This window comes from Oncorhynchus nerka, linkage group LG8 (genome assembly GCF_034236695.1).
Source record: "Oncorhynchus nerka isolate Pitt River linkage group LG8, Oner_Uvic_2.0, whole genome shotgun sequence".
NCBI classification, from domain to species: Eukaryota; Metazoa; Chordata; class Actinopteri; order Salmoniformes; family Salmonidae; genus Oncorhynchus; species Oncorhynchus nerka.
Genome location: NC_088403.1, coordinates 47,379,550 through 47,407,049, shown reverse-complemented (window position 1 = coordinate 47,407,049; position 27,500 = coordinate 47,379,550). Strand labels below are relative to the sequence as shown.

General features: G+C 46.2%; 1 protein-coding gene across 1 annotated transcript in view; it reads left to right on the top strand.

Annotated features, from left to right (window-relative positions):
- The window catches only part of dnah2 (dynein, axonemal, heavy chain 2), a 229,307-nt gene that overhangs the window by 29,055 nt on the left and 172,752 nt on the right, over window positions 1-27,500 (top strand). The window contains exons 8-15 of the mRNA XM_065021857.1: window positions 10,622-10,709; window positions 11,379-11,584; window positions 15,562-15,691; window positions 16,304-16,486; window positions 18,658-18,872; window positions 19,178-19,324; window positions 21,787-21,943; window positions 24,985-25,224. Of these exons, the coding sequence (XP_064877929.1) occupies window positions 10,622-10,709; window positions 11,379-11,584; window positions 15,562-15,691; window positions 16,304-16,486; window positions 18,658-18,872; window positions 19,178-19,324; window positions 21,787-21,943; window positions 24,985-25,224 (1,366 nt within the window). The remainder of the gene's footprint in view (window positions 1-10,621; window positions 10,710-11,378; window positions 11,585-15,561; window positions 15,692-16,303; window positions 16,487-18,657; window positions 18,873-19,177; window positions 19,325-21,786; window positions 21,944-24,984; window positions 25,225-27,500) is intronic.

The window sequence follows — 27,500 nt, the reverse complement described above, 5'->3', positions numbered from 1 at the left end:
CAACTATGACAGACAAAATGAGAAAAAAAAATGTTTGAACTTGTTATCAGTATAAAAGACACCTGTCCACAACCTCAAACAGTCACACTCCAAACTCCACTATGGCCAAGACCAAAGAGCTGTCAAAGGACACCAGAAACAAAATTGTAGACCTGCACCAGGCTGGGACGACTGAATCTGCAATAGGTAAGCAGCTTGGTTTGAAGAAATCAACTGTGGGAGCAATTATTAGGAAATGGAAGACATACAAGACCACTGATAATCTCCCTCGATCTGGGGCTCCACGCAAGATCTCACCCCGTGGGGTCAAAAAAACAAGAGGTATGTGGCAGGGTCTACAGTCAATCACGGACTACAAGAAGAAAACCAGCCCAGTCACGGACCAGCATGTCTTGCTCCCTGGCAGACTAAATCACTTTGAGGACAATACAGTGCCACTGACACGGCCTGCAACGAAAACATGCGGACTCTCCTTCACTGCAGCCGAGGTGAGTAAAACATTTAAACGTGTTAACCCTCGCAAGGCTGCAGGCCCAGACGGCATCCCCAGCCGCGCCCTCAGAGCATGCGCAGACCAGCTGGCCGGTGTGTTTACGGACATATTCAATCAATCCCTATACCAGTCTGCTGTTCCCACATGCTTCAAGAGGGCCACCATTGTTCCTGTTCCCAAGAAAGCTAAGGTAACTGAGCTAAACGACTACCGCCCCGTAGCACTCACTTCCGTCATCATGAAGTGCTTTGAGAGACTAGTCAAGGACCATATCACCTCCACCCTACCTGACACCCTAGACCCACTCCAATTTGCTTACCGCCCAAATAGGTCCACAGACGATGCAATCTCAACCACACTGCACACTGCCCTAACCCATCTGGACAAGAGGAATACCTATGTGAGAATGCTGTTCATCGACTACAGCTCGGCATTCAACACCATAGTACCAACAACATCTCCACCCCGCTGATCCTCAACACTGGGGCCCCACAAGGGTGCGTTCTGAGCCCTCTCCTGTATTCCCTGTTCACCCACGACTGTGTGGCCACGCACGCCTCCAACTCAATCATCAAGTTTGCGGACGACACAACAGTGGTAGGCTTGATTACCAACAACGACGAGACGGCATACAGGGAGGAGGTGAGGGCCCTCGGAGTGTGGTGTCAGGAAAATAACCTCACACTCAACGTCAACAAAACTAAGGAGATGATTGTGGACTTCAGGAAACAGCAGAGGGAACACCCCCCTATCCACATCGATGGAACAGTAGTGGAGAGGGTAGCAAGTTTTAAGTTCCTCGGCATACACATCACAGACAAACTGAATTGGTCCACTCACACAGACAGCATCGTGAAGAAGGCGCAGCAGTCCCTCTTCAACCTCAGGAGGCTGAAGAAATTCGGCTTGTCACCAAAAGCACTCACAAACTTCTACAGATGTACAATCGAGAGCATCCTGGCGGGCTGTATCACCGCCTGGTACGGCAACTGCTCCGCCCACAACCGTAAGGCTCTCCAGAGGGTAGTGAGGTCTGCACAACGCATCACCGGGGGCAAACTACCTGCCCTCCAGGACACCTACACCACCCGATGTTACAGGAAGGCCATAAAGATCATCAAGGACAACAACCACCCGAGCCACTGCCTGTTCACCCCGCTATCATCCAGAAGGCGAGGTCAGTACAGGTGCATCAAAGCTGGGACCGAGAGACTGAAAAACAGCTTCTATCTCAAGGCCATCAGAATGTTAAACAGCCACCGCTAACATTGAGTGGCTGCTGCCAACACACTGACACTGACTCAACTCCAGCCACTTTAATCATGGGAATTGATGGGAAATTATGTAAATATATCACTAGCCACTTTAAACAATGCTACCTAATATAATGTTTACATACCCTACATTATTCATCTCATATGCATACGTATATACTGTACTCTATATCATCTACTGCATCCTTATGTAATACATGTATCACTAGCCACTTTAACTATGCCACTTTGTTTACATACTCATCTCATATGTATATAGTGTACTCGATACCATCTACTGTATCTTGCCTATGCTGCTCTGTACCATCACTCATTCATATATCTTTATGTACATATTCTTTATCCCCTTACACTGTGTATAAGACAGTAGTTTTGGAATTGTTAGTTAGATTACTTGTTGGTTATTAATGCATTGTCGGAACTAAAAGCACAAGCATTTCGCTACACTCGAATTAACATCTGCTAACCATGTGTATGTGACAAATATATTTGATTTGATTTGATTTCGAAATGATCACAAGAATGGTGAGCAAAAATCCCAGAACCACATGGGGGGACCTAGTGAATGACCTGCAGAGAGCTGGGACCAAAGTAACAAAGCCTACCATCAGTAACACACTACGCCGCCAGGGACTCAAATCCTGCAGTGCCAGATGTGTCCCCCTGCTTAAACCAGTACATGTCCAGGCCCGTCTGAAGTTTGCTAGAGAGCATTTGGATGATCCAGAAGAAGATTTGGAGAATGTCATATGGTCAGATGAAACCAAAATATAACTTTTTGGTAAAAACTCAACTCGTCGTGTTTGGAGGACAAAGAATGCGGAGTTGCATCCAAAGAACACCATACCTACTGTGAAGCATGGGGGTGGAAACATCATGCTTTGGGGCTGTTTTTCTGCAAAGGGACCAGGACGACTGATCCGTGTAAAGGAAACAATGAATGGGGCCATGTATCGTGAGATTTTGAGTGAAAACCTCCTTCCATCAGCAAGGGCATTGAAGATGAAACGTGGCTGGGTCTTTCAGCATGACAATGATCCCAAACACACTGCCCGGGCAACGAAGGAGTGGCTTCGTAAGAAGCATTTCAAGGTCCTGGAGTGGCCTAGCCAGTCTCCAGATCTCAACCCCATAGAAAATCTTTGTAGGGAGTTGAAAGTCCGTGTTGCCCGGCAACAGCCCCAAAACATCACTGCTTTAGAGGAGAAAAAAAATACCAGCAACAGTGTGTGCAAACCTTGTGAAGACTTACAGAAAACGTTTGACCTCTGTTTTATACCCTTTGTTGGCAATGACAAAGTATTGAGATAAACTTTTGTTATTGACCAAATACTTATTTTCCACCATAATTTGCAAATAAATTCATTAAAAATCCTACAATGTGATTTTCTGGATTTTTCCCCTCATTTTGTCTGTCATAGTTGAAGTGTACCTAAAATAAATGACAGGCCTCTCTCATCTTTTTAAGTGGGAGAACTTGCACAATTGGTGGCTGACTAAATACTTTTTTGCTCCACTGTATATAGTGTTGAGTCATCCGCATACATAGACACACTGGCTTTACTCAAGGCATGTCGTTAGTAAAGACTGAAAATGTTAGGGGCCTAGACAGCTGCCCGGAGGAATTCCTGATTCTACCTGGATGTTGGATAGGCTCCCATTAAAGAACACCCTTTGTGTTCTGTTAGACAGGTAACTCTTTAACCACAATATAGCAGGGGGTGTAAAGCCATAACACATAACACGTTTTTTTCTCCAGCAGCAGACTATGATCGATAATGTCAGAAGACTCACTGAAAATAACAGCCCGCACAATCTTTTTAGCATTATTTTTTTCAGCCAATCATCAGTCATTTGTGTATGTGCTGTGCCTGTTGAATGTCCTTCCCTATAAGCATGCTTAAAGTCTGTTTGTTTACTGTAAAATAGCATTGTATCTGGTCAAACACAAATTTTTCCAAAAGCTTATTAAGGATTGGTAACAGGTTGATTGATCAGCTATTTGAGCTAGTAAAAGGGACTTTACCATTCTTAGGTAGGGGAAATACTTTTGCTTCCCTCCAGGCCTGAGGGCACACAGTTTATAGTATGCTTAAATTGAAGATATGGCAAATAGGAGTGGCAATATCGTCTGCTATTATCCTCAGTAATTTTCCATCCAAGTTGTCAGACCCCGGTGGCTTGTCATTGTTGATAGACAACAATAATTTTTTCACCTCATCCACACTCACTTCACGGAATTCAAAATTGCTTGTCTTTCATAATCTGGTCAGATATTCTTGGATGTGTAGTGTCAGCGTTTGTTGCTGGCATGTCGTGCTTAAGTTTGCTAATCTTGCCAATGAAAAAAATAATTAAAGTAGTTGGCAATATCAGTGGGTTTTGTGATGAATGAGACATCTGATTCAATGAATGATGGAGCGTTGTATGCCTTTTTTACCCCAAATTTCATTTAAGGTACTCCAAAGCTTTTTTACAATCATGCTTTGTTTCATAGTGTAGTTTCTTCTTCTTTTATTCCGTTTAGTCAAATGATTTCTCAATTTGCAGTACGTTTGCCAATCGGTTGTGCAGTTAGACTTATTTACCAATTATTTTGCCTCATCCCTCTCAACCATACAATTTTTCAATTCCTCCTCAATCTCAATCTCAAATCAAATCAAGTTTTATTTGTCACATACACATGGTTAGCAGATGTTAATGCGAGTGTAGCGAAATGCTAGTGCTTCTAGTTCCGACAATGCAGTAATAACCAACAAGTAATCTAACTAACAATTCCAAAACTACTGTCTTATACACACAAGTGTAAGGGGATAAAGAATATGTACATAAAGATATATGAATGAGTGATGGTACAGAGCGGCATAGGCAAGATACAGTAGATGGTATCGAGTACAGTATATACATATGAGATGAGTATGTAAACAAAGTGGCATAGTTAAAGTGGCTAGTGATACATGTATTACATAAGGATGCAGTAGATGATATAGAGTACAGTATATACGTATACATATGAGATGAATAATGTAGGGTATGTAAACATTATATTAGGTAGCATTGTTTAAAGTGGCTAGTGATATATTTTACATCATTTCCCATCAATTCCCATTATTAAAGTGGCTGGAGTTGAGTCAGTGTGTTGGCAGCAGCCACTCAATGTTAGTGGTGGCTGTTTAACAGTCTGATGGCCTGGAGATAGAAGCTGTTTTTCAGTCTCTCGGTCCCAGCTTTTAATGCACCTGTACTGACCTCGCCTTCTTGATAGCGGGGTGAACAGACAGTGGCTCGGGTGGTTGTTGTCCCTGATGATCTTTATGACCTTCCTGTAACATCGGGTGGTGTGGGGATTTAACCGTTTCTAATGTAATTCTCCTAAATGGGTGCATGATTATTTGTAACTGGGATTAGCAATTGAATACATGTGTCAAGTGGAGCACCTGGTTGCTTCTCATTAAACACCACGGGCCAACAAATAGTCTTTACATTAACAACATAGGAATCACTACAAAACTTAATTTAACTAGGCAAGTCAGTTAAGAACAAATTCTTATTTTCAATGACAGCCTAGGAACAATGGGTTAAAACGGCCTTGTTCAGGGACAGAATGACAGATTTTTGACCTTGTCAGCTCGATGATGACCTCTTATACTCTATATTAGGCCCAGCCGTTGGAACGTGTAAATGTAAAATGAGCAGCTCGCACCAATGCGAACTATACATTTTTTTGCTTGCACAGCCAAGCCAAAGGGTTGCAAGATACGAGTAAAGGGTCGCAATCTGGAGCCCTGCGATCACAAAAAAAAAAAGAGTTTTTTTTTCAGGCCCTTCTTGTAGTTGTATAGTACTGTCTGTGCTTTTGCCTGGAGGATGCCTGTCCTAGGCTCCTAGCACTTCTCTGCAATGTTTCTATTAGTTTTCACACTGTCTCCACCCGGTTGTTGTTGTTGTGGTTCAGGTGGTGTTGAGATGATAAGGTTGTGTCTCTGAGGCTAAGCTAATATCTATTTTAAACACAGGTGAATCATCTTTGTTCTGTTTGTGTGTGTGTGTGTGTTACCTTCTATTCCGTCTCACCCTCCAGGCTTATCGCGGTACACAGCTGGGGGTAAGGTGACTAGCTAGTAGCTAGCTTTTCTTTGAGCCTGTAGAGGGCCGTGGTATTATTGTTCAGAAGCTCGGTCGTGAACCTAGCCATTGTGTCGCATCAAACGGAATAAACACACAGATAATCTGGGTAATGTGCCATTTATGTGGATCACTGACTGACATTCACCTCACTGTGTGTGTGTGTGTGTGTTTGTGTGTGTGTGTGTGTGTGTCACACAGCCTGTGAGCATAACAACTTTTAAGGTAGTATAAAATCCCCCCCATAAAAATGCCTGATTCCGTTTTTGCCCCATTTTTTTTTTCAGGTTTTCGCTCTCAACATCTCACTTAATAGAAAAACAAAAAAAATGGATGTGTAAGTGATGTTTAAACCACATCAGGAGAGCATTTTTGAGGTCTAGGAAAAATTGTAAGAAATGTAGATTTTGAGGTGTTGCAAATGATACATGAAATCACCCACAATTGAAATCCTCCATAACTTGCTTTCCTGTGATCGTGGCCCAGGCCAGTCATTTTCTCATTCGGGCCATTCGTTTTCACTTGGTGCTGGCCCGTTGTGCCACTGGTAAATCTATCTGAATGTCAAGCCCTGCAGTGTAGTTACGCTTTAATGCAAGTGTGCACCAGGAAGAGACAGTTGTTTGGTTAAGCGGTGTTGCTGTAGTGCTCATGTGATAGTCTGCAAAACAAATGGACACCGGATTGATTGATGCAAATGATGAAATTATATCATTTTTCCAGGTAGGTGTCGGCTACTTTCTAGTTAACATTTCATTGAGAACTTATTTGGGTTTTTTGGGAAAGTCTTTCCATCTCAACCAGACGAAGGTCATCATTAGCATTGTCGCTAACGGCTACACAAGGTGTACGAACCGCACACACACAGTACACACAGACAGGGGCATTCCTGTGCTATTTCAGGAAGTTGCATGACAATATGAGTCACTGATGCATTTTGTTAATGTCTTACGATTCACTTTGGCAAATTAATGCATTTTCTAATAAGTCCAATAGATTTAGTTGATTTCCTACTAAGTTAAAATCCTCGTGGCGTTCTTTACAGATTTTGTTAGGGCCCTACAACTGTCTTACATCACACACAGTGGTTGGTCCGCTACAAAGCTACAGCGCTACAGAACAGTAGATCTTCTCTCCTCTTATTGGATCCTTTCGACAGACAGACAGACAGACAGACAGACAGACAGACAGACAGACAGACAGACAGACAGACAGACGGTCAGTAGGATCTCTCTATTACCACACACACACACACACTTTTGTCCTCTGCTCTCTCTCAGTTAATTAGGCTGAAAATTGGAGGGATTTACGCTTATCAAGACGCCCAAACTTTTTTTATTCGTTATTCATCCCAGAGGGTTAGTTAAGTTGATCAAATTACCCTGATTTACAGCATAGCACTCACACACACACACACACACACACACACACACACACACACACACACACACACACACACACACACACACACACACACACTAGTTACAAGTTGTCCTTTTCATCAGAACAACATTAACCTTAGCATCCAATTTTATTTAACAAAGTTAATCAAGAGAGACCTGGACCAAGACAGCACCATCAACACATCCGTGTCAGACAAATAGACACATGACATCAATCAGACAAAAATGACATCAATTCAGTCAGCGGAACGTCAGTAAAGAACATGTACACAGAACAAGCCAGAAAACCCCCAGAGTGTCATACACCAATAATCAGAGCTTGAAACAAATAACAGGGTGACATCTAGAAACAACTACATACCTCAACAACACAGTAACAAAAAACAACAACAAATGAACGGGGGGGGGGGGGGTCCTTTTCAAATTCTTTGCAACTCTCAGAGTGTTGGGCCAGTAACCAAAAGGTTGCTAGATCGAATCCCCGAGCTGACAAGGTGAAAATCTGTCGTTCTGCCCCTGAACAAGGCAGTTAACCCACTGTTCCAAGGCCGTCATTGTAAATAAGAATTTGTTCTTAACTGACTTGCCTAGTTAAATAAAGGTTAAATAAAAGAAATAAACAAAATGAATCCACATACAGAAACAGAGCTCCCTCTCATGCAGTCTTTAAATAGATAAGAAGAATCCAGCATGTAAAATTGAACAGTGTGAATCGCAGCCTTGAGTTCCTAAAAGAGGACCATCGAGGGTTCCAGTGGCTGTAGTATTTCTTGGCTGCTGAAGTTAATATCCTCCTGAACGAGGGAACCAGCGAGAGGCCAGGCCGTCCAGGCGCTAAAGGTATCATTGAGATGATGAATGCAGTGCTACACAAACCACATCAGCTAGCGTTTCATCTGAGTCTTTGTAGGAATAAAGCCGTATAAACTTCAAACAACTTTCTTTCATCTGCAGTTACATAGAGAGAGCGAGAGAGACTCACAGATGTTCAACAACCCCACCCCCACCCACCCACCTCGGCTCCAGTCGTTCCCTGTTCTGTTCTGAACATCTCAAACCTCCTACTAGCCAGCCTTGTGTCTATATCTCACTCTAAGCTCTCCCCATCCTTCATAGCTGGAACGTGTGTGTGTGTGAGTGTCGCACTCTTCATCACACCGTGTGTGTGTGTGTGTGTAGTAGAGGTCGACCAATTCGGATTTTTCAACACCGATACCGATTATTGGAGGACCAAAAAAAGACGATACTGATTAAAAAGACGATTTTTATATATATATTTGTAATAATGACAATTACATCAATACTGAATGAACACTTTTATTTGAACTTAATATAATACATAAATAAAATCAATTTTGTATTTATTTATCTACGCAAGTCAGTTAAGAACAAATTCTTATTTTCAATGACGGCCTAGGAACAGTGGGTTAACTGCCTTGTTCAGGAGTAGAACGACTCATTTTTACCTTGTCAGCTCAGGGATTTGATCTCCCAACCTTTCGTTTACTAGTCCAACATGCTAACCACTAAGCTACCTGCCTCCCCATAAATAATGAAACATGTTCAATTTGGTTTAAATAATGCAAAAACACAGTGTTGGAGAAGAAAGTAAAAGTGCAATATGTGCCATGTAAAAAAGCTAACGTTTAAGTTCCTTGCTCTGAACATGAGAACATATGAAAGCTGTTGGTTCCTTTTAACATGAGTCTTCAATATTCCCAGGTAAGAAGTTTTAGGTTGCAGTTATTATAGGAATTATAGGACTATTTCTCTCTATACCATTTGTATTTCATATACCTTTGACTATTGGATGTTCTTATAGGCACTTTAGTATTGCCAGCCTAATCTCCGGAGTTGATAGGCTTGAAGTCATAAACAGCGCTGTGCTTCAAGCAGTACGAAGAGCTGCTGGCAAACGCAGGAAAGTGCTGTTTGAATGAATGCTTACGAGCCTGCTGCTGCCTACCACCACTCAGTCAGACTGCTCTATCAAATATCAAATCATATAGTTAATTATAATATAATAAACACACAGAAAAATTTGCCTTAGGTCATTAATATGGTCAAATCCACAAACTATCATATCGAAAACAAAACGTTAATTCTTTCAGTGAAATACGGAACCGTTCCCTATTTAATCGAACGTGTGGCATCCCTAAGTCTAAATATTGCTGATACATTGCACAACCTTCAATGTTATGTCATAATTATGTAAAATTCTGGCAAATTAATTACGGTCTTTGTTAGGAAGAATTGGTCTTCACACAGTTCGCAACGAGCCAGGCGGCCCAAACTGTTGCATATACTCTGACTCTGCTTGCAATGAACGCAAGAGAAGTGACACAATTTACCTAGTTAATATTGCCTGCTAATATGAATTGCTTTTAATTAAATATGCAGGTTTAAAAAATATACTTGTGTATTGATTTTAAGAAAGGCATTGATGTTTATGGTTAGGTAAATTGGTGCAATGATTGTGATTTGTTCGCGAATGTGTTAAATCATCGCCATTTTGGCGAAGTAGGCTGTGATTCGATGATAAATTAACAGGCATCGCATGGATTATATGCAACGCAGGACAAGCTAGTTAAACTAGTAATATCATCAACCTTGTGTAGTTAACTAGTGATTATGTTAAAATTGATTGTTTTTTATAAGACCTTGGCTCCTTGCTGCACTCGCGTAACAGGTAGTCAGCCTGCCACGCAGTCTCCTCGTGGATTGCAATGTAATCGGCCATAATCGGCGTCCAAAAATGCCGATTACCGATTGTCATGAGAACCTGGCCATCGGCCATGCCGATTAATCGGTTGACCTCTAGTGTGTAGCTCTCTGCAACTTCTACTCCCCCCAGTCGCTTCCCTCGGCCTCCGCCCCCCTGAACCGGGTCCCATTTTCCTTCCATAACAGAAACCCTAAATGTTTGTGTTTCAAAAGCTGCGCTAGAGATGACCTTTCCATCAGGAGAAGAATGAAGTGTGAAAAGCAATCCCACTTCCAACCCCACTGCCATACAGAAGTTTGGAAGAGTGAAATTATGCCAATGACAGATCATTTCTGGCCTTATCCCTTACCCCTATGGATCGGAGTTCACTGTTTCTATTGCTTTTGTTTATTTCATTCTCTGTCGGCTGTGGAGATGGAGAGAGAGGCCGTGAGTGAAGCTTGTGGACTGGTTGAAAGATTGAAAGGCCGCTTAACTTTCTGTGGCTTTCTCTCACTATTTCTTTCCTTTTGTTTCACTCCCCCTCTCCCCCACTCGCTCTCTCTCTGTCTCCTTCTCTTTCTCTCTCTCTCTCCCTCTCCCTCTTTCTCTCTCTTTCTAGGTACTCTTCTAAAGGCTGGGTCCTGGACCAGACCAGCATCTTTGCATTGGTCGATGCCTTTATACAGAGGTGCAAAGACCTGCTGGAGGTGAGGTCTCTCTCTCTCTCACACACACACACACACACACACACACACACACACACACACACACACACCACCCAGGTACGCACACACACTCACACACGCCCACCACCCAGGTACCCACGCGCACACACACACACACACACACACACACACACACACACACACACACACACACACACACACACACATGAATCATGCGTCAGAGCTCCATGGTCATAACAACACATACACTCACACACAAAAGAAACCACTAATGAACACACACACACAACGTGGCAAGGTTCAAATAAATGTAAATATTCACACACTGCCATCAACTTCATCTCACCTCTTCTGAATTCTCCACAATCACTTCCCCATTTGTGTCTCACACTCTTGAATATACCTTTTTCTGTGTTGCACTGTATTTTGTCTCACCATCACCATCACGCTCCTCTATTTGTCCTTCTCCTACCATGTCCCTGTCACACTGACTGTGTTACTGCACTGCTCCCTCCCTCCCTCCCTCCCTCCCTCCCTCCCTCCCTCCCTATGCTGATACTGTCACACTGTGCTGTCACTCTGCTGATCCATGTGCGTGTGCTCGCATGTGTGTACGTGCATGTTTGTGTGTCCCAACGCGGGTGCGTGTGTGATCTGTCTCCGCCGGCCTCTGACCCTCTCCCCTCCCAGGTGTGTGACTGCCAGCAGCAGTTTGCCAGGCGGGAGGAGGGCGAGCAGATACCCCTGCCCTGCTTCGCCGGACGTCAGGGGGCGGAGGTGACCCGCAGCCTGCTGGAGATGGAGTCCACGTTTGGACGCAGCCTGCTGATCCTCCAACACGTCCGCAAGGGCATCCTGGATGTAAAGAACACCTCCTGGCACGACGACTACAACAGGTACTGTCTGTCAGAACACCTCCTGGCACGACGACTACAACAGGTACCGTCTGTCTGTCTGTCAGAACACCTCCTGGCACGACGACTACAACAGGTACCGTCTGTCAGAACACCTCCTGGCACGACGACTACAACAGGTACCGTCTGTCAGAACACTTCCTGGCACGACGACTACAACAGGTACCGTCTGTCAGAACACCTCCTGGCACGAAGACTACAACAGGTACCGTCTGTCAGAACACCTCCTGGCATGACGACTGCAACAGGTACCATCTGTCTGTCTGTCTGTCAGAACACCTCCTGGCACGAAGACTACAACAGGTACCGTCTGTCAGAACACCTCCTGGCACGGCGACTGCAACAGGTACCATCTGTCTTTCTGTCAGAACACCTCCTGGCACGAAGACTACAACAGGTACTGTCTGTCTGTCTGTCTGTCAGAACACCTCCTGGCACGACGACTGCAAGAGGTACCATCTGTCTGTCTGTCAGAACACCTCCTGGCACGAAGACTGCAACAGGTACCATCTGTCTGTCTGTCAGAACACCTCCTGGCACGACGACTACAACAGGTACCGTCTGTCAGAACACCTCCTGGCACGACGACTGCAACAGGTACCATCTGTCTGTCTGTCAGAACACCTCCTGGCACGAAGACTACAACAGGTACCGTCTGTCAGAACACCTCCTGGCACGACGACTGCAACAGGTACCATCTGTCTGTCTGTCAGAACACCTCCTGGCACGACGACTACAACAGGTACCGTCTGTCCGTCTGTCAGAACACCTCCTGGCACGACGACTGCAACAGGTACCATCTGTCTGTCTGTCAGAACACCTCCTGGCACGACGACTACAACAGGTACCGTCTGTCTGTCTGTCAGAACACCTGGCACGACGACTACAACATGTACCGTCTGTCAGAACACCTCCTTGCACGACGACTACAACAGGTACCATCTGTCTGTCTGTCAGAACACCTCCTGGCACGACGACTACAACAGGTACCGTCTGTCAGAACACCTCCTGGCACGACGACTGCAACAGGTACCATCTGTCTGTCTGTCAGAACACCTCCTGGCACGAAGACTACAACAGGTACCGTCTGTCCGTCTGTCTGTTCTGGCACGACGACTACAACAGGTACCGTTTGTCAGAACACCTCCTGGCACGACGACTACAACAGGTACCGTCTGTCCGTCCGTCTGTCAGAACACCTGGCAAGACGACTACAACAGGTACCGTCTGTCCGTCCGTCTCGTCTGTCCGTTTGTCAGAACACCACCTGGCACGACGACTACAACAGGTACCGTCTGTCCGTCCGTCTGTCTGTCAGAACACCTCCTGGCACGACGACTACAACAGGTACCGTCTGTCCGTCCGTCTGTCTGTCAGAACACCTCCTGGCACGACGACTACAACAGGTACCGTCTGTCCGTCCGTCTGTCTGTCAGAACACCTCCTGGCACGACGACTACAACAGGTACCGTCTGTCCGTCCGTCTGTCAGAACACCTGGCAAGACGACTACAACTGGTACCGTCTGTCTGTCTGGACATCTGTCTGTCCGTCCCTCCTGTCCGTCCGTCTGTCTGTCAGAACACCTGGCACGACGACTACAACAGGTACCGTCTGTCCGTCCGTCTGTCTGTCAGAACACCTGGCAAGACGGCTACAAGAAGTACCTTTGTCTGTCTGTCTGGACATCTGTCTGTCCGTCCGTCCTGGCATGATGACTACAACAGGCATGTCTGCCTGGAGTGGATTGACGTCATACTGCTGACCTGTCTGTCTGAATACTGGGTCGTGTTCATTTGGCACCAAACTGAAGAAAACGGACTATCCTAAATGCAAATTAAAAAATGTCTACAATGAATAGGACCCTATCAATGCTCTATGCTGACATTTTTTACAAGAAGCACATGTGCTCCTCAGGAAATATTCAAGGTATTAATGATCAGAATTGCCAGCAATTACAAAATACAGGGGTTAGGAGCACCAGAAGTAAAAAAAATTAACGATTAAAATATAGCTTGTTTTTTCTACCAGTATCATCTGTGGTTACCTGGTTGTAAGCAAATGCTGTAACATGACTGAACAAGGATAGCGGCTCGCGAGATGGTTTATAAATGTAAAATGTAATGTGGGTCCTAACATTTGAACGTTTGGGCTAGAAACAAGACATTTTCTCTGCAGTAATGGTGCAACGGTCACGAATCTGCACTCTGTGAATTATCTATGGCACTCAGAGGCTGCGGAAAAGCAAAGTAATAATTACAACAATTATTATCTGGGTTATTTAGGAGCATATGGGACCAAAATGGTTGCACTGTTAAGTGTTATAGCAGCGTCTGTCACTAGAAGATACGTAGACATACTGCATATGTCTGTTTATATACTGTTTCGATCTACTAGGATCCCTGTTTACTGCAAATGCAGTATGCATTTTGAGAACATGTAACTTAATTGTTTGAAACCTGAACATTTTAGCACATATTATGAGGCATGTTTTTACCTTGCTTCAAAGTAGCCTAGCCAAAATCCCACCATATTTTTGGAGGCAATTTATTTGATAAAGACTTCCATATGCCAATTAAACCAGTAGCCTATTTCTGTCATGTTCTATTGGTTTCTTTCATTGTCCAGCAGCCAAAGGCATAATCCTAGTCATATTAGCAACCCATTCTAGTTGTTGCATCTTTAGATCTCCCCTAACAACCCATGCTAGTTGTTGCATCTTTAGATCTCCCCTAACAACCCATGCTAGTTGTTGCATCTTTAGATCTCCCCTAACAACCCATGCTAGTTGTTGCATCTTTAGATCTCCCCTAACAACCCATGCTAGTTGTTGCATCTTTAGATCTCCCCTAACAACCCATGCTAGTTGTTGCATCTTTAGATCTCCCCTCTTTCTAAATTTCTACCGGATATTTTCATCTTGGTCACATGAAACCGCTAGCATGACAACAGTGTTTTCCCGATAATTGCATTATGGAATGAACATTCGCACACAACCTACTGCCTTGTGCGAATTGCTGTTCTTATAATGTGAATAAATAAGTTAGTAATAGTCAATTATCCATTTTCCTAAAGGAAACTCTGGCCTATACACTAATAGCTGTGTCTGTTTTCCACACACTAATTCCAAACTTGATGGTGTAGGAGTTGGATCAATGCTGTCCAGACCCGGGACAGTACCCACCAACACCTCTCTGACACAGCATTAATACATCGTTAGTATGTGTCTGACTGTCTTTTAGATTAATGACCCGGGCTGCGGTGACTACGATACGTCCCAAATGACGCCCTATGCCCTACATAGGGTGCACTACTTTTTTGACACAAAGCTCAAATGTGGTGCACTATATAGGGGATAGGGTGCCATTTGGGACACAAGCCTATCTATGAGCGAAGAGGCCCCTATGGGCCGGGCCTATACAGGGTTGTACAGCAACGCCCCTTTTTGTCATTCAGAGTTCCGGTGACAGCAGCCTATTGGACTCCTCATCTGAATAACATGATTAGAGAAGGGGGAGGTGGGGGGGAGGAGGAGGAGGTGAGGGAGTGTGTGTGTGGATCCTCAGGGGACTATCCACCCCTCCATACCCCTGCGCCAGGGTAGCGGGGGTGTTGGGAACAGGGGCTGGCCAGGGGGCTGGTGTGTGTTTGATGTGGATGATGGATGGGGGTCGCTGGAGGTCGTGGGGTCATAATGTTGTTGCCAAGACAGCTGGGCTTGTGTCAGGGGCAGCTGTTTCATAGCCACTCAGCACATTACTATTGGTCCAATCAATACTAGCCTACACCCTGTGGTGTGGGTGTGTGTGTCGGGGTGTGTGTGAGAGAGAGTTTTCGCTTACATGTGTGAGAAACGGTTTGATCCATGTGTTGTGTGGGTCACCATTTCACCCAATCATCAATCATGTGTGTCTGTACATGTTTTAATGTGTGTGTGCTCGTGTGTGTGCATTTTGGTAGGTTCCGTGCGGGAGTGAAGGACCTGGAGGTGATGATGCAGAACCTGATCAGCACGGCGTTTGAGACGGTCAACACCGTGGAGGAGGGCGTTCAGCTGCTAGACGTCTTCCAGCACCTGTCTGCCCGCGAGGTACACGACACACACACACACACACACACACACACACACACACACACACACACACACACCTGCATTCATATGCCAATTTACTTCCACACACACAACACTCCTTTCATTAACCACACTGTAAAACCATTGGCACTTTATATGACTACATCTTTTTGTTACGATACGGCTGGCCAGCACAGACGTCTATTTCTTTCTCCTAAATGGACCATGCAGCATCGGGCCATTCTATCACTCTAATACTTGGGGAATAGCATTTTTCAACAATAGCAAGGCCTCTGTAGATTATTCATCCTCTGGTGCTTTTTAAAGCTTAGGGTGTGTGTGTGCATGAGTGGTAAAGGACTTTCTCACGCTCAAACTACTTTATGTACTATCTGGGAGCCATTTCATAACAGAGATAAACACTGTCGAGTAAATGCACTCTGTCTCTGTCTCTCTCTCTCTCTCTCTCCCTCTCCCTCCCCTTCCCTCTCTTGCTCTCTCTCTCTCCCCCCTCCCTCCTCCTCCCTCTCTTGCTCTCTCTCTCTCTCTCTCTCTCCCTCTCTCTCTCTCTCTCTCTCTCCCTCCCTCTCTTGCTCTCTCTCTCCCCCCTCCCTCCCCCTCTCTCTCCAGGCCATCAAGAGGACCATAGACAGGAAGACGGTAGATGTCTATGGTCTTTTTAATAAGGAACTCAACCTGGTCAACAAGGAGTTGAGTAAAAAGGTGTTCCACACCCCTGCCCACATGCCCCTCCACGCTGGACAGGCCCACTGGGCTAGAGCCCTGCGGCGACGCATAGAGAGACCCATGGAGGTGAGAGAAGGGGTAGGGCCAGAGGCTACACATGGTTACAGTCTACACCGTCATTGAGAAGGGGTGATCATTAAGATATTTGTTTTATTCAACTTCATTTGAACTTTGAGGCCATAGGTCAAACCTAGCTTTAGGCCTTTTGGAGGGGAAAGGTGTCACATTCAATGAGAGTGAGGTTACATTGGAAGGACGCCTACTGTGTCGGTAAACCCACAGAGAAGAGGTACTGTAAAGGGGAGACAGGGGTTATAGCAGGCCAAAGTACTGTATAGGGGAGACAGGGGTTATAGCAGGCCAAAGTACTATATAGTGGAGACAGGGGTTATAGCAGGCCAAAGTACTGTATAGTGGAGACAGGGGTTATAGCAGGCCAAAGTACTGTATAGTGGAGACAGGGGTTATAGCAGGTCAAAGTCCTGTATAGTGAAGACAGGGGTTATAGCAGGCCAAAGTACTGTATAGTAGAGACAGGGGTTATAGCAGGCCAAAGTACTGTATAGTGGAGACAGGGGTTATAGCAGGCCAAAGTACTGTATAGTGGAGACAGGGGTTATAGCAGGCCAAAGTACTGTATAGTGGAGACATGGGGTTATAGCAGGCCAAAGTACTGTATAGTGGAGACAGGGGTTATAGCAGGCCAAAGTACTGTATAGTGGAGACAGGGGTTATAGCAGGCCAAAGTACTGTATAGTGGAGACAGGGGTTATAGCAGGCCAAAGTCCTGTATAGTGAAGACAGGGGTTATAGCAGGCCAAAGTACTGTATAGTGGAGACAGGGGTTATAGCAGGCCAAAGTACTGTATAGTGGAGACAGGGGTTATAGCAGGCCAAAGTACTGTATAGTGGAGACATGGGGTTATAGCAGGCCAAAGTACTGTATAGTGGAGACAGGGGTTATAGCAGGCCAAAGTCCTGTATAGTGGAGACAGGGGTTATAGCAGGCCAAAGTACTGTATAGTGGAGACAGGGGTTATAGCAGGCCAAAGTACTGTATAGTGAAGACAGGGGTTATAGCAGGCCAAAGTACTGTATAGTGGAGACAGGGGTTATAGCAGGCCAAAGTACTGTATAGTGGAGACAGGGGTTATAGCAGGCCAAAGTCCTGTATAGGGGAGACAGGCGTTATAGCAGGCCAAAGTACTGTATATGGGAGACAGAGGTTATAGCAGGCCAAAGTACTGTATATGGGAGACAAGGGTTATAGCAGGCCAAAGTACTGTATAGTGGAGACAGGGGTTATAGCAGGCCAAAGTCCTGTATAGTGGAGACAGGGGTTATAGCAGGCCAAAGTACTGTATAGTGGAGACAGGGGTTATAGCAGGCCAAAGTACTATATAGTGGAGACAGGGGTTATAGCAGGCCAAAGTACTGTATAGTGGAGACAGGGGTTATAGCAGGCCAAAGTACTGTGTAGTGGAGACAGGGGTTATAGCAGGCCAAAGTCCTGTATAGTGGAGACAGGGGTTATAGCAGGCCAAAGTACTGTATAGTGGAGACAGGGGTTATAGCAGGCCAAAGTACTGTATAGTGTAGACAGGGGTTATAGCAGGCCAAAGTACTGTATAGTGGAGACAGGGGTTATAGCAGGCCAAAGTCCTGTATATGGGAGACAGGGGTTATAGCAGGCCAAAGTCCTGTATAGTGGAGACAGGGGTTATAGCAGGCCAAAGTCCTGTATATGGGAGACAGGGGTTATAGCAGGCCAAAGTACTGTATAGTGGAGACAGGGGTTATAGCAGGCCAAAGTCCTGTATATGGGAGACAGGGGTTATAGCAGGCCAAAGTACTGTATAGTGGAGACAGGGGTTATAGCAGGCCAAAGTCCTGTATAGTGGAGACAGGGGTTATAGCAGGCCAAAGTACTGTATATGGGAGACAGAGGTTATAGCAGGCCAAAGTCCTGTATATGGGAGACAGGGGTTATAGCAGGCCAAAGTACTGTATAGTGGAGACAGGGGTTATAGCAGGCCAAAGTCCTGTATAGTGGAGACAGGGGTTATAGCAGGCCAAAGTACTGTATAGGGGAGACAGGGGTTATATGATCAGGTCCGGGTCAGGTCAGGTCTGAGGTCGGTTTTTGATACAAGTTGCTGTCTGCCTTTCTTAGCTCGTCTGTATTTCCCCGTTGCTCCTTTTTTTAAACTCTTGTTGAATGACCCTGTGTGTGGTAGGTGGTACAGTGTGCCCACTTCCTGCCCCACATCGGCAGTGGAGAGGAGGTGCGTCTAGCGTACAGCCAGCTGGTCCAGACCCTGGATGAGTTGGTCCGGAGGGTCTTCTCTGAGTGGAGTCAGTCTCTGGACCGACAGAGTCTCAAGAGGCTGAACCAGCCACTCATGATGCGCTGCAAGGAGAAACAGGGCATGCTGGACATCAACTTCGACAAGTGGGTTCATACCGGAGGACACACACACACACACACACACACACACACACACACACACACACTTGGAAGATGGAGGAGACTGATTATGTTAGGAGAGTTTTCGCCAACGCAGACAGGCGGTTAGAGGACACGTTACAGCACACGCGGATATTCTCAGGCTCACGCACCCTACTGACATAAAGACGCACACCGGGGTCTCTCACTCCCCCCGACACAAACACCTTCTGTATCAGACCTCTGGCATGATGCCGCAGCATCCGTCCTCTGCCAGACTGTGAACACTCCCTGTCCTTGGTTGTGTGTAGGAACATGCTGAAGATGTTCAATGAGATCCACTACTGGGAGCGTCTGCTGTTCGAGATCCCCCACTACGTCTCTGACGTCTACCAGAGGAGAGAGGAGCTCCGCAGCATGAGGGAGAGTGTGCTGCTGGTGGTACGAGACTACAACCGGTACAGACACACACACACACACACACACATGCACGTAGACACACACACACACACACACATGCACGTAGACACACTCGCAAGCGCACACACACATGCACTTAGATACATACTCACACACATATGCACGTAGACACACACATGCACGTAGACACACACACGCGCAAGCGCACACACGTGCACGTAGATACACACACATATATGCACGTAGACACACACGAGCAAGTGCACACACACGTGCACGTAGATACACACACACACACATGCACGTAGATACATACACACACACACATGCGCGGAGATACACGCAGGCACGCACACACATAGATGTACGCAGACAGGTACGAACACACACATGCATACACGCGCTGTCACGGTCTGGCCATAGTTCTTTTGTGTTTTCCTTGTTTTAGTGTTGGTCAAGACGTGAGCTGGGTGGGCATTCTATGTTTTGTGTCTAGTTTGTCCGTTTCTATGTATGGCCTGATATGGTTCTCAATCAGAGGCAGGTGTTAGTCATTGTCTCTGATTGGGAACCATATTTAGGTAGCCTGTTTTGTGTTGGGGTTTGTGGGTGGTTGTTTCCTGTCTTTGTGTTCTCTGCACCAGATAGGACTGTTTCGGGTTTTGCCACGGTTGTTATTTTGTATTTGTGTAGTGTTCACGTTACTACGCTGCATTTTGGTCCTCCTCTCCTTCGACGGAAGAAAACCGTTACGCACGCTCACACACACACACACACACACACACACACACACACACACACACACACACACACACTGTACTTAAGTCTCTCACATCCTTGTTCAGTATGAGGTATATTGGACTTTAAGCCTCTGTATACATGGTGCCTGGGACCCTGTAAAGTTCAGCACACCCAACACTGCTTGAAACTGAACACACACACGGTGAAACACTTCAGATTGAAGTACACTCAGAGTGGATGTGAATTAGCACGTGGCAGGCAATGCATAGCATAATGCTCACAACTTACTGTGAGAAGAGGCCTAGCCGTAGGTCAAGTGTGTGCATACTGCATCGACAAACTGTGTGTTAGTGTTTATATATTTCTCTGTAATTAGGGTGTCCATCCACTCTGCCCAAACAAGCTTTGGTGATGAAATTTCACTTCATTATGTTATAAAATTAATTTCACCAAGACAAATATGATTGTTCATGTTGGGGTCTTTCACTACCATATCATTAACATTATATCTGAATAGTCGGATTTGGTCATCTAATACTTCTGCTAATAGACACCGCTTGTTTTTGTGAGAAGTCTTCGAAAAGAACAGGAATTTCACATCAATATGAAAAGCGTACACTAAAATATGAAAATACTACATGTCATGTCTCAAAATCGATATCAGTCTTACCTCAATATGGTTTTATGTCCTCCGGATTCCAGAAGAAAGATGACAGGTTCAATGGTGAGCCTGTCAGGTAGATACTGGTCGAAAATCCAGCCCAGCTGACACAGCATCCAGCCTAGTTGACACAGCATCCAGCCTAGCTGACACAGCATCCAGCCTAGTTGACACAGCATCCAGCCTAGTTGACACAGCATCCAGCCTAGTTGACACAGCATCCAGCCTAGTTGACACAGCATCCAGCCTAGTTGACACAGCATCCAGCCTAGCTGACACAGCATCCAGCCTAGTTGACACAGCATCCAGCCTAGTTGACACAGCATCCAGCCTAGTTGACACAGCATCCAGCCTAGTTGACACAGCATCCAGCCTAGTTGACACAGCATCCAGCCTAGTTGACACAGCATCCAGCCTAGCTGACACAGCATCCAGCCTAGTTGACACAGCATCCAGCCTAGCTGACACAGCATCCAGCCTAGTTGACACAGCATCCAGCCTAGTTGACACAGCATCCAGCCTAGCTGACACAGCATCCAGCCTAGTTGACACAGCATCCAGCATAGCTGACACAGCATCCAGCCTAGTTGACACAGCATCCAGCCTAGTTGACACAGCATCCAGCCTAGCTGACACAGCATCCAGCCTAGTTGACACAGCATCCAGCCTAGCTGACACAGCATCCAGCCTAGTTGACACAGCATCCAGCCTAGCTGACACAGCATCCAGCCTAGTTGACACAGCATCCAGCATAGCTGACACAGCATCCAGCCTAGTTGACACAGCATCCAGCCTAGCTGACACAGCATCCAGCCTAGTTGACATAGCATCCAGCCTAGTTGTTTTTTTTACAGATTTTCGACCAGTATCTACACAGTTAACTATATTTTACCCATTGGTCAAAATCTACTTTTTTGATTGGACATCCTACTGTAATACAGTATTTAGTGACCCAGACTATTTCTGTTAAACAATACAGTTCAGGAAATGAATTGAAGAAAATACAACCAATATTATCATGTTTATATAAACACTAATGTTTGGTCCGTGTGTGTGTCCCGTGTGTGTCTATACTTTATGTGTGTGTGTGTGTGTCAGGATCATCGCGTCGCTGTCTGCTGAAGAGCTGGGTTTGTTCCGGGAGCGAATCCGTTTCCTGGACAAGAAGATCCAGCCAGGTCTCTCCAAGCTCCTCTGGTCCTCTAAAGGAGCGTCCAGCTTCTTCATCAAAGACTGCAGGCTGCACGCCAGCAAGGTCAGGACACACCATGATAAAATACACACCGACTCATAGATCACAGAAAGGGTGTAAAGTCTTGGTCACCAACCTTGAGATCGATAGAGACGTTTTGCTGTCAGCTGATCCATTCTAAGCTTTTATGGGCTAGTTGAATCAAGCTTTGTCCTGTTTTGGCGGGAACAAGAACCTGCGTACTCTGATGCTCTCTAGGACCAGGGCTGGTAGCCAATTGGGCTAGAAGAACACTACTGTGCTGTTCTCCTAGGAACAGGGCTGGTAGCCATTGGGCTAGAAGAAAACACTTGTGCTGTTCTCCTGGGACCAGGGCTGGTAGCCATTGGGCTAGAAGAACACTACTGTGCTGTTCTCCTAGGACCAGGGCTGGTAGCCATTGGGCTAGAAGAACACTACTGTGCTGTTCTCCTGGGACCAGGGCTGGTAGCCATTGGGCTAGAAGAACACTACTGTGCTGTTCTCCTGGGACCAGGGCTGGTAGCCATTGGGCTAGAAGAACACTAATGTGCTGTTCTCCTGGGACCAGGGCTGGTAGCCATTGGGCTAGAAGAACACTACTGTGCTGTTCTCCTGGGACCAGGGCTGGTAGCCATTGGGCTAGAAGAACACTACTGTGCTGTTCTCCTAGGACCAGGGCTGGTAGCCATTGGGCTAGAAGAACACTACTGTGCTGTTCTCCTGGGACCAGGGCTGGTAGCCATTGGGCTAGAATAACACTACTGTGCTGTTCTCCTGGGACCAGGGCTGGTAGCCATTGGGCTAGAAGAACACTACTGTGCTGTTCTCCTGGGACCAGGGCTGGTAGCCATTGGGCTAGAAGAACACTACTGTGCTGTTCTCCTGGGACCAGGGCTGGTAGCCATTGGGCTAGAAGAACACTACTGTGCTGTTCTCCTAGGACCAGGGCTGGTAGCCATTGGGCTAGAAGAACACTACTGTGCTGTTCTCCTGGGACCAGGGCTGGTAGCCATTGGGCTAGAAGAACACTACTGTGCTGTTCTCCTAGGACCAGGGCTGGTAGCCATTGGGCTAGAAGAACACTACTGTGCTGTTCTCCTGGGCCCAGGGTTTTAGATGTGAAGCCGTAAGCCCTGTAGAGACAGTACAGCAACAGGATGTGGGTTCATTTGGCTCCCTGCTTTTACAAACCACCTTCATCACGCACACACACACAGGGCACAGACTGTATCCCGTCGTCTTCCTTCTGCGGTCAGCATTTTCTAGACCAATAAACATCTGAATCTGGGAAACAAATTCAGCAGAATTCAGCCGCTAGCTGAAAACAGCAGACACTGACACAAAAACACCCCGCCAGGCTGGCCGCAGTTCAATTTAAGCCATGATGCATGGAGTGTTATGAGGCATTACTGTTGGAACCAATGCACAGAGGGCTGTGTGTGATGGACTGTATGTGTTTTGTGTGTGTGTGTGTGTGTGTGTGTGTGTGTGTGTGTGTGTGTGTGTGTGTGTGTGTGTGTGTGTGTGTGTGTGTGTGTGTGTGTGTGTGTGTGTGTGTGCGTGCGTGTGTGTGTGTGTGCGTGCGTGTGTGTGCGAGTGATAGACGCAGAGGGCTTCTATTCTCCTCAACCACCGGGATCAAATGATCTCCAGAGGGAGAAGAGGGAGTGAGGGATAGACGGGAAGGTGGAGAGGGGTGATAGAGTATAAATACACATAACCCTCCTGCATTTCATTTTTATTCCATTCCAATGCCATATAAGGCTGCATTATGAAACAGGGGTATGGTTGTATGATTCATGGGTAATTGTATAGTAAAAGATACAGGACGCAGGAGAGTTGCAGTGAATAGCCTGGTTTCAGATCAGTTTGTGGTGTCTTGCCAACAGCAATGGCCATAGGAGTTGTCAAGACAGCACATACAGACCTGGGACCAGGCTAGGTGAGGGGTGTAATGCTGAAATACTAGCTGTAGTATAATGAATGCTTTGCCAACGTTATGGAGTTGCATTGTATTGGATGCTAATGCTTGATAATGAATGATAATGAATGCATTGCCAACAATGTATTGGATGCTACGGTGCTAAGCTACTGTACGATGCTACAGTGCTACAGTATAATAATGAGTGCCTTGGCTTCCAGAGAGACAGTAGTGGGGCTCAGTGTTCAAGACAGGTTGAGCAGCAGCAGCATGCGTAATGAACACTAACACTCGTTGGCAAGGATTCATGCCACCGCGCCACGCCCCTCTTCCCTGTCTCCCCTCTCTCTCAAGGGGTTTAAGATCAGGTTTGTGTCGAGCCAATGTCAAGATCTGTCGAGCCCAAAGTCAAAAACTCGGTGAGCGCTGTCTTCCGTGTGGTAGGTAGGTAGATGGGGAGAGAGGGTGTGAGAGAGGAGAGGGAGCGAGAGGAAGAGAGATCTGAACTGACTCAGAACAGCCCCCCATCCCTATTTCCCTCTCTATCCCTCCACCCCGCTCCCTCTCTAACCCCCCCCCGACTCCTCTTCTCTCTCTCTCAGAGGATTATTCTGCGCGGCAGGCCTTATCCCCATGAAAGCCGTCAAATCCGGAGATCGTCGCTAGGATCTGAAATTCTGAGTGAGAGACGGATTTGCTCTCCGTCTGAATTAGGTCCGGCTGCCGAGGCAATATGAGAGAGCCAGTCATCTCCGCAGCTCCCCTCCTCTTCTCTCTTCCACAAATTGAAAAGGAAAATGTTGGATGTATGTTCTATTCTGTTTGGCCACAGCCCGATGCTGTGATGATAAGACCTGTCTCTGGTAATTCAAACCAGAAGAGTTCGTGTTGGTGGAGATGGTGGAGCGTGGTTCCTATGTAATACGCTCGCCTGCTTTGATCCTAGACGTGAAGGGGGGTTGGAAAGGGACACTGCTGGGAAAGTACCATGGGTTCTGTATTCATCCAACTTTCCCCAGTTGGTTCTATTCCTCCTCTCCTCTCCTCTCCTTTCCTCTCCTCTCCTCTCCTCTCCTCTCCTCTCCTCTCCTCTCCTCTCCTCTCCTCTCCTCTCCTCCAAATGAACCATCATCCACCTAACCTCCTCTCCCCTCCCTATCAGATCCAGCTCATCGTGGATGAGTACAAGGCAGCCAACCTGGCCATCTCCCGTCAGTGTGGTCTGATCAGTGAGCTGCTGCTTGTGCGTGTGGATGGGAAGACAGTGTACAGGGACCTGGAGTTTGAGGGGGACCAGCAGGCCCACCAGCAAGCCCAGCTCCAGCGGCTCCACTCAGCACACCAGGACATCGTAGCCATCATGTCCCGGGTCTACGAGACCTTCCGCACAGACGGACCAGAGGTCTGTGGTGTAGTGATGCGCGGGTTGAATCGGTTATATCCGCGGGGCGGGTGGGCTTAGGGTCATTAAATATTGTGTGGATGAAGGGCGGGTGGGCTTAGGCTCATTAAATATTGTGTGGATGAAGGGCGGGTGGGCTTAGGCTCATTAAATATTGTGTGGATGAAGGGCGGGTGGGCTTAGGGTCATTACATATTGTGTGGATGAAGGGCGGGTGGGCGGCGAGCGGGTTGACTAAAGAGAAAACAATACCTTAAATTTTTTTTAAATAAATGTGTCGTTCGTGTGTAATTTATATCTATAGGCTACATTGAGGTTATTCTTTCATGATTTTAGGTTGTCTGGCATTCGCGCATAAGCCTAAGCTTTAGGGCCTAACTGTACGCACGTCAAATAGCCTACAGCCAATCGTCAAACGCTTTTGGGAACGGGCAGAAAAAGTTCACGTCGATCCACTGGGACAAAAAAGGACAATGTCGGAGTTTAATTCAGTAAGAGAAAAGCTGTGAAATGGAGAGTTCAAGATGTTTGGTGAAAGTTTTGGTGAAATGGTAAAATAGGACGATAGCAGTGCCCGGCTATGTTATGTGTGATATTGTGCGGCGCCATACAAATTCAACAGTCACAAGATAGGGACTTCAAATGGGCCTATGGCACGTCAAGGGAACTGCAGCCTACTGTTCAGATGGGTTAAATGGAAATCAGGACACTGACTGTAGGTCTATAACCTCTCACATAGCCTAAATACTAACCCCTGCAGAACTATGCATTTCTTGCAGTAAAATAGTACACCAAATATAGACTACATTTTGACTCGGGAACAGGAGTGGAGAAATATGATTGATTTCTTTCAGCATCTTGAGAGAATTTGAATGCACAGTTTAGATACAGTCTGTAGAGGTGCTATCAGCATCATAAAAGCTGATCGTATTTCAACCACATAAAATATGCATCCAAGCCGAACTGAAATCTTAACAGAAACATGTTGAGTCGGTTTCACAGGTTTCTATTTCCCTACAACCGGTCAGACCGATGCTTTTGGACATTTTGCACAGGAAGTATTTCCAGTTTAGTCGTTGTTGAGTTATTTCATTTTCTCTCCCGTTCCCTAAGCGTCTTTGCTCCGCGAATGAGGCAGAGATGACAAAGACAAAATGGCCGCTGTCATCTAGATTGAAGCCTGCATTCAAATCGATTTATGACATTATTCTGGTGAACAAGGTTTGTTTAGTCTTCTGGGGCAACATACAGTCTAATGCCAGAAGAGAAGCTGCGTGTATCTAATTATAGACAAGTTGCTTAACAAATAGCCGACCAAAATGTAGGAAATTATAAACAGAAACTTCTAGATCAAGCCAAAGAAAAGCCTGCAGCACCTGTCAGGAAATCATTCTCCCGTCTCTACAGCGGGCTAGGGACGGGTGCGGGCCTCAGATTTTCACTTTACCACATATAGTCAGGCGGTTGTGGATAGGTTATTATCAATTGCGGGCGGGTGTGGGTGAACAAACAGCTGACCCACTCACCACTAACACACACACACACACACACACAGACTGTCACCTGACATTTTGTAATTCGTTTTGAAATGAAAAGGAAGGAGCTGGGCTGATTTTAGAACCAAAAAAACATTTCATGATGAGATGGAGGGATGAAAGAGTGGAGGTCTGGAGGAATGAAGGGAAAGAGAGATAAAACAGTGGCCATCAGAGTGTTTCTTCTGGTGTACCGTGTGTTTTATTTGTGGATCCTCTGCGGTGTCCGTCTGTTTTATTTGTGGATCCTCTGCGGTGTCCGTCTGTTTTATTTGTGGATCCTCTGCGGTGTCCGTGTGTTTTATTTGTGGATCCTCTGCGGTGTCCGTCTGTTTTATTTGTGGATCCTCTGCGGTGTCCGTGTGTTTTATTTGTGGATCCTCTGCGGTGTCCGTGTGTTTTATTTGTGGATCCTCTGCGGTGTCCGTCTGTTTTATTTGTGGATCCTCTGCGGTGTCCGTGTGTTTTATTTGTGGATCCTCTGCGGTGTCCGTCTGTTTTATTTGTGGATCCTCTGCGGTGTCCGTCTGTTTTATTTGTGGATCCTCTGCGGTGTCCGTCTGTTTTATTTGTGGATCCTCTGCGGTGTCCGTGTGTTTTATTTGTGGATCCTCTGCGGTGTCCGTGTGTTTTATTTGTGGATCCTCTGCGGTGTCCGTCTGTTTTATTTGTGGATCCTCTGCGGTGTCCGTCTGTTTTATTTGTGGATCCTCTGCGGTGTCCGTGTGTTTTATTTGTGGA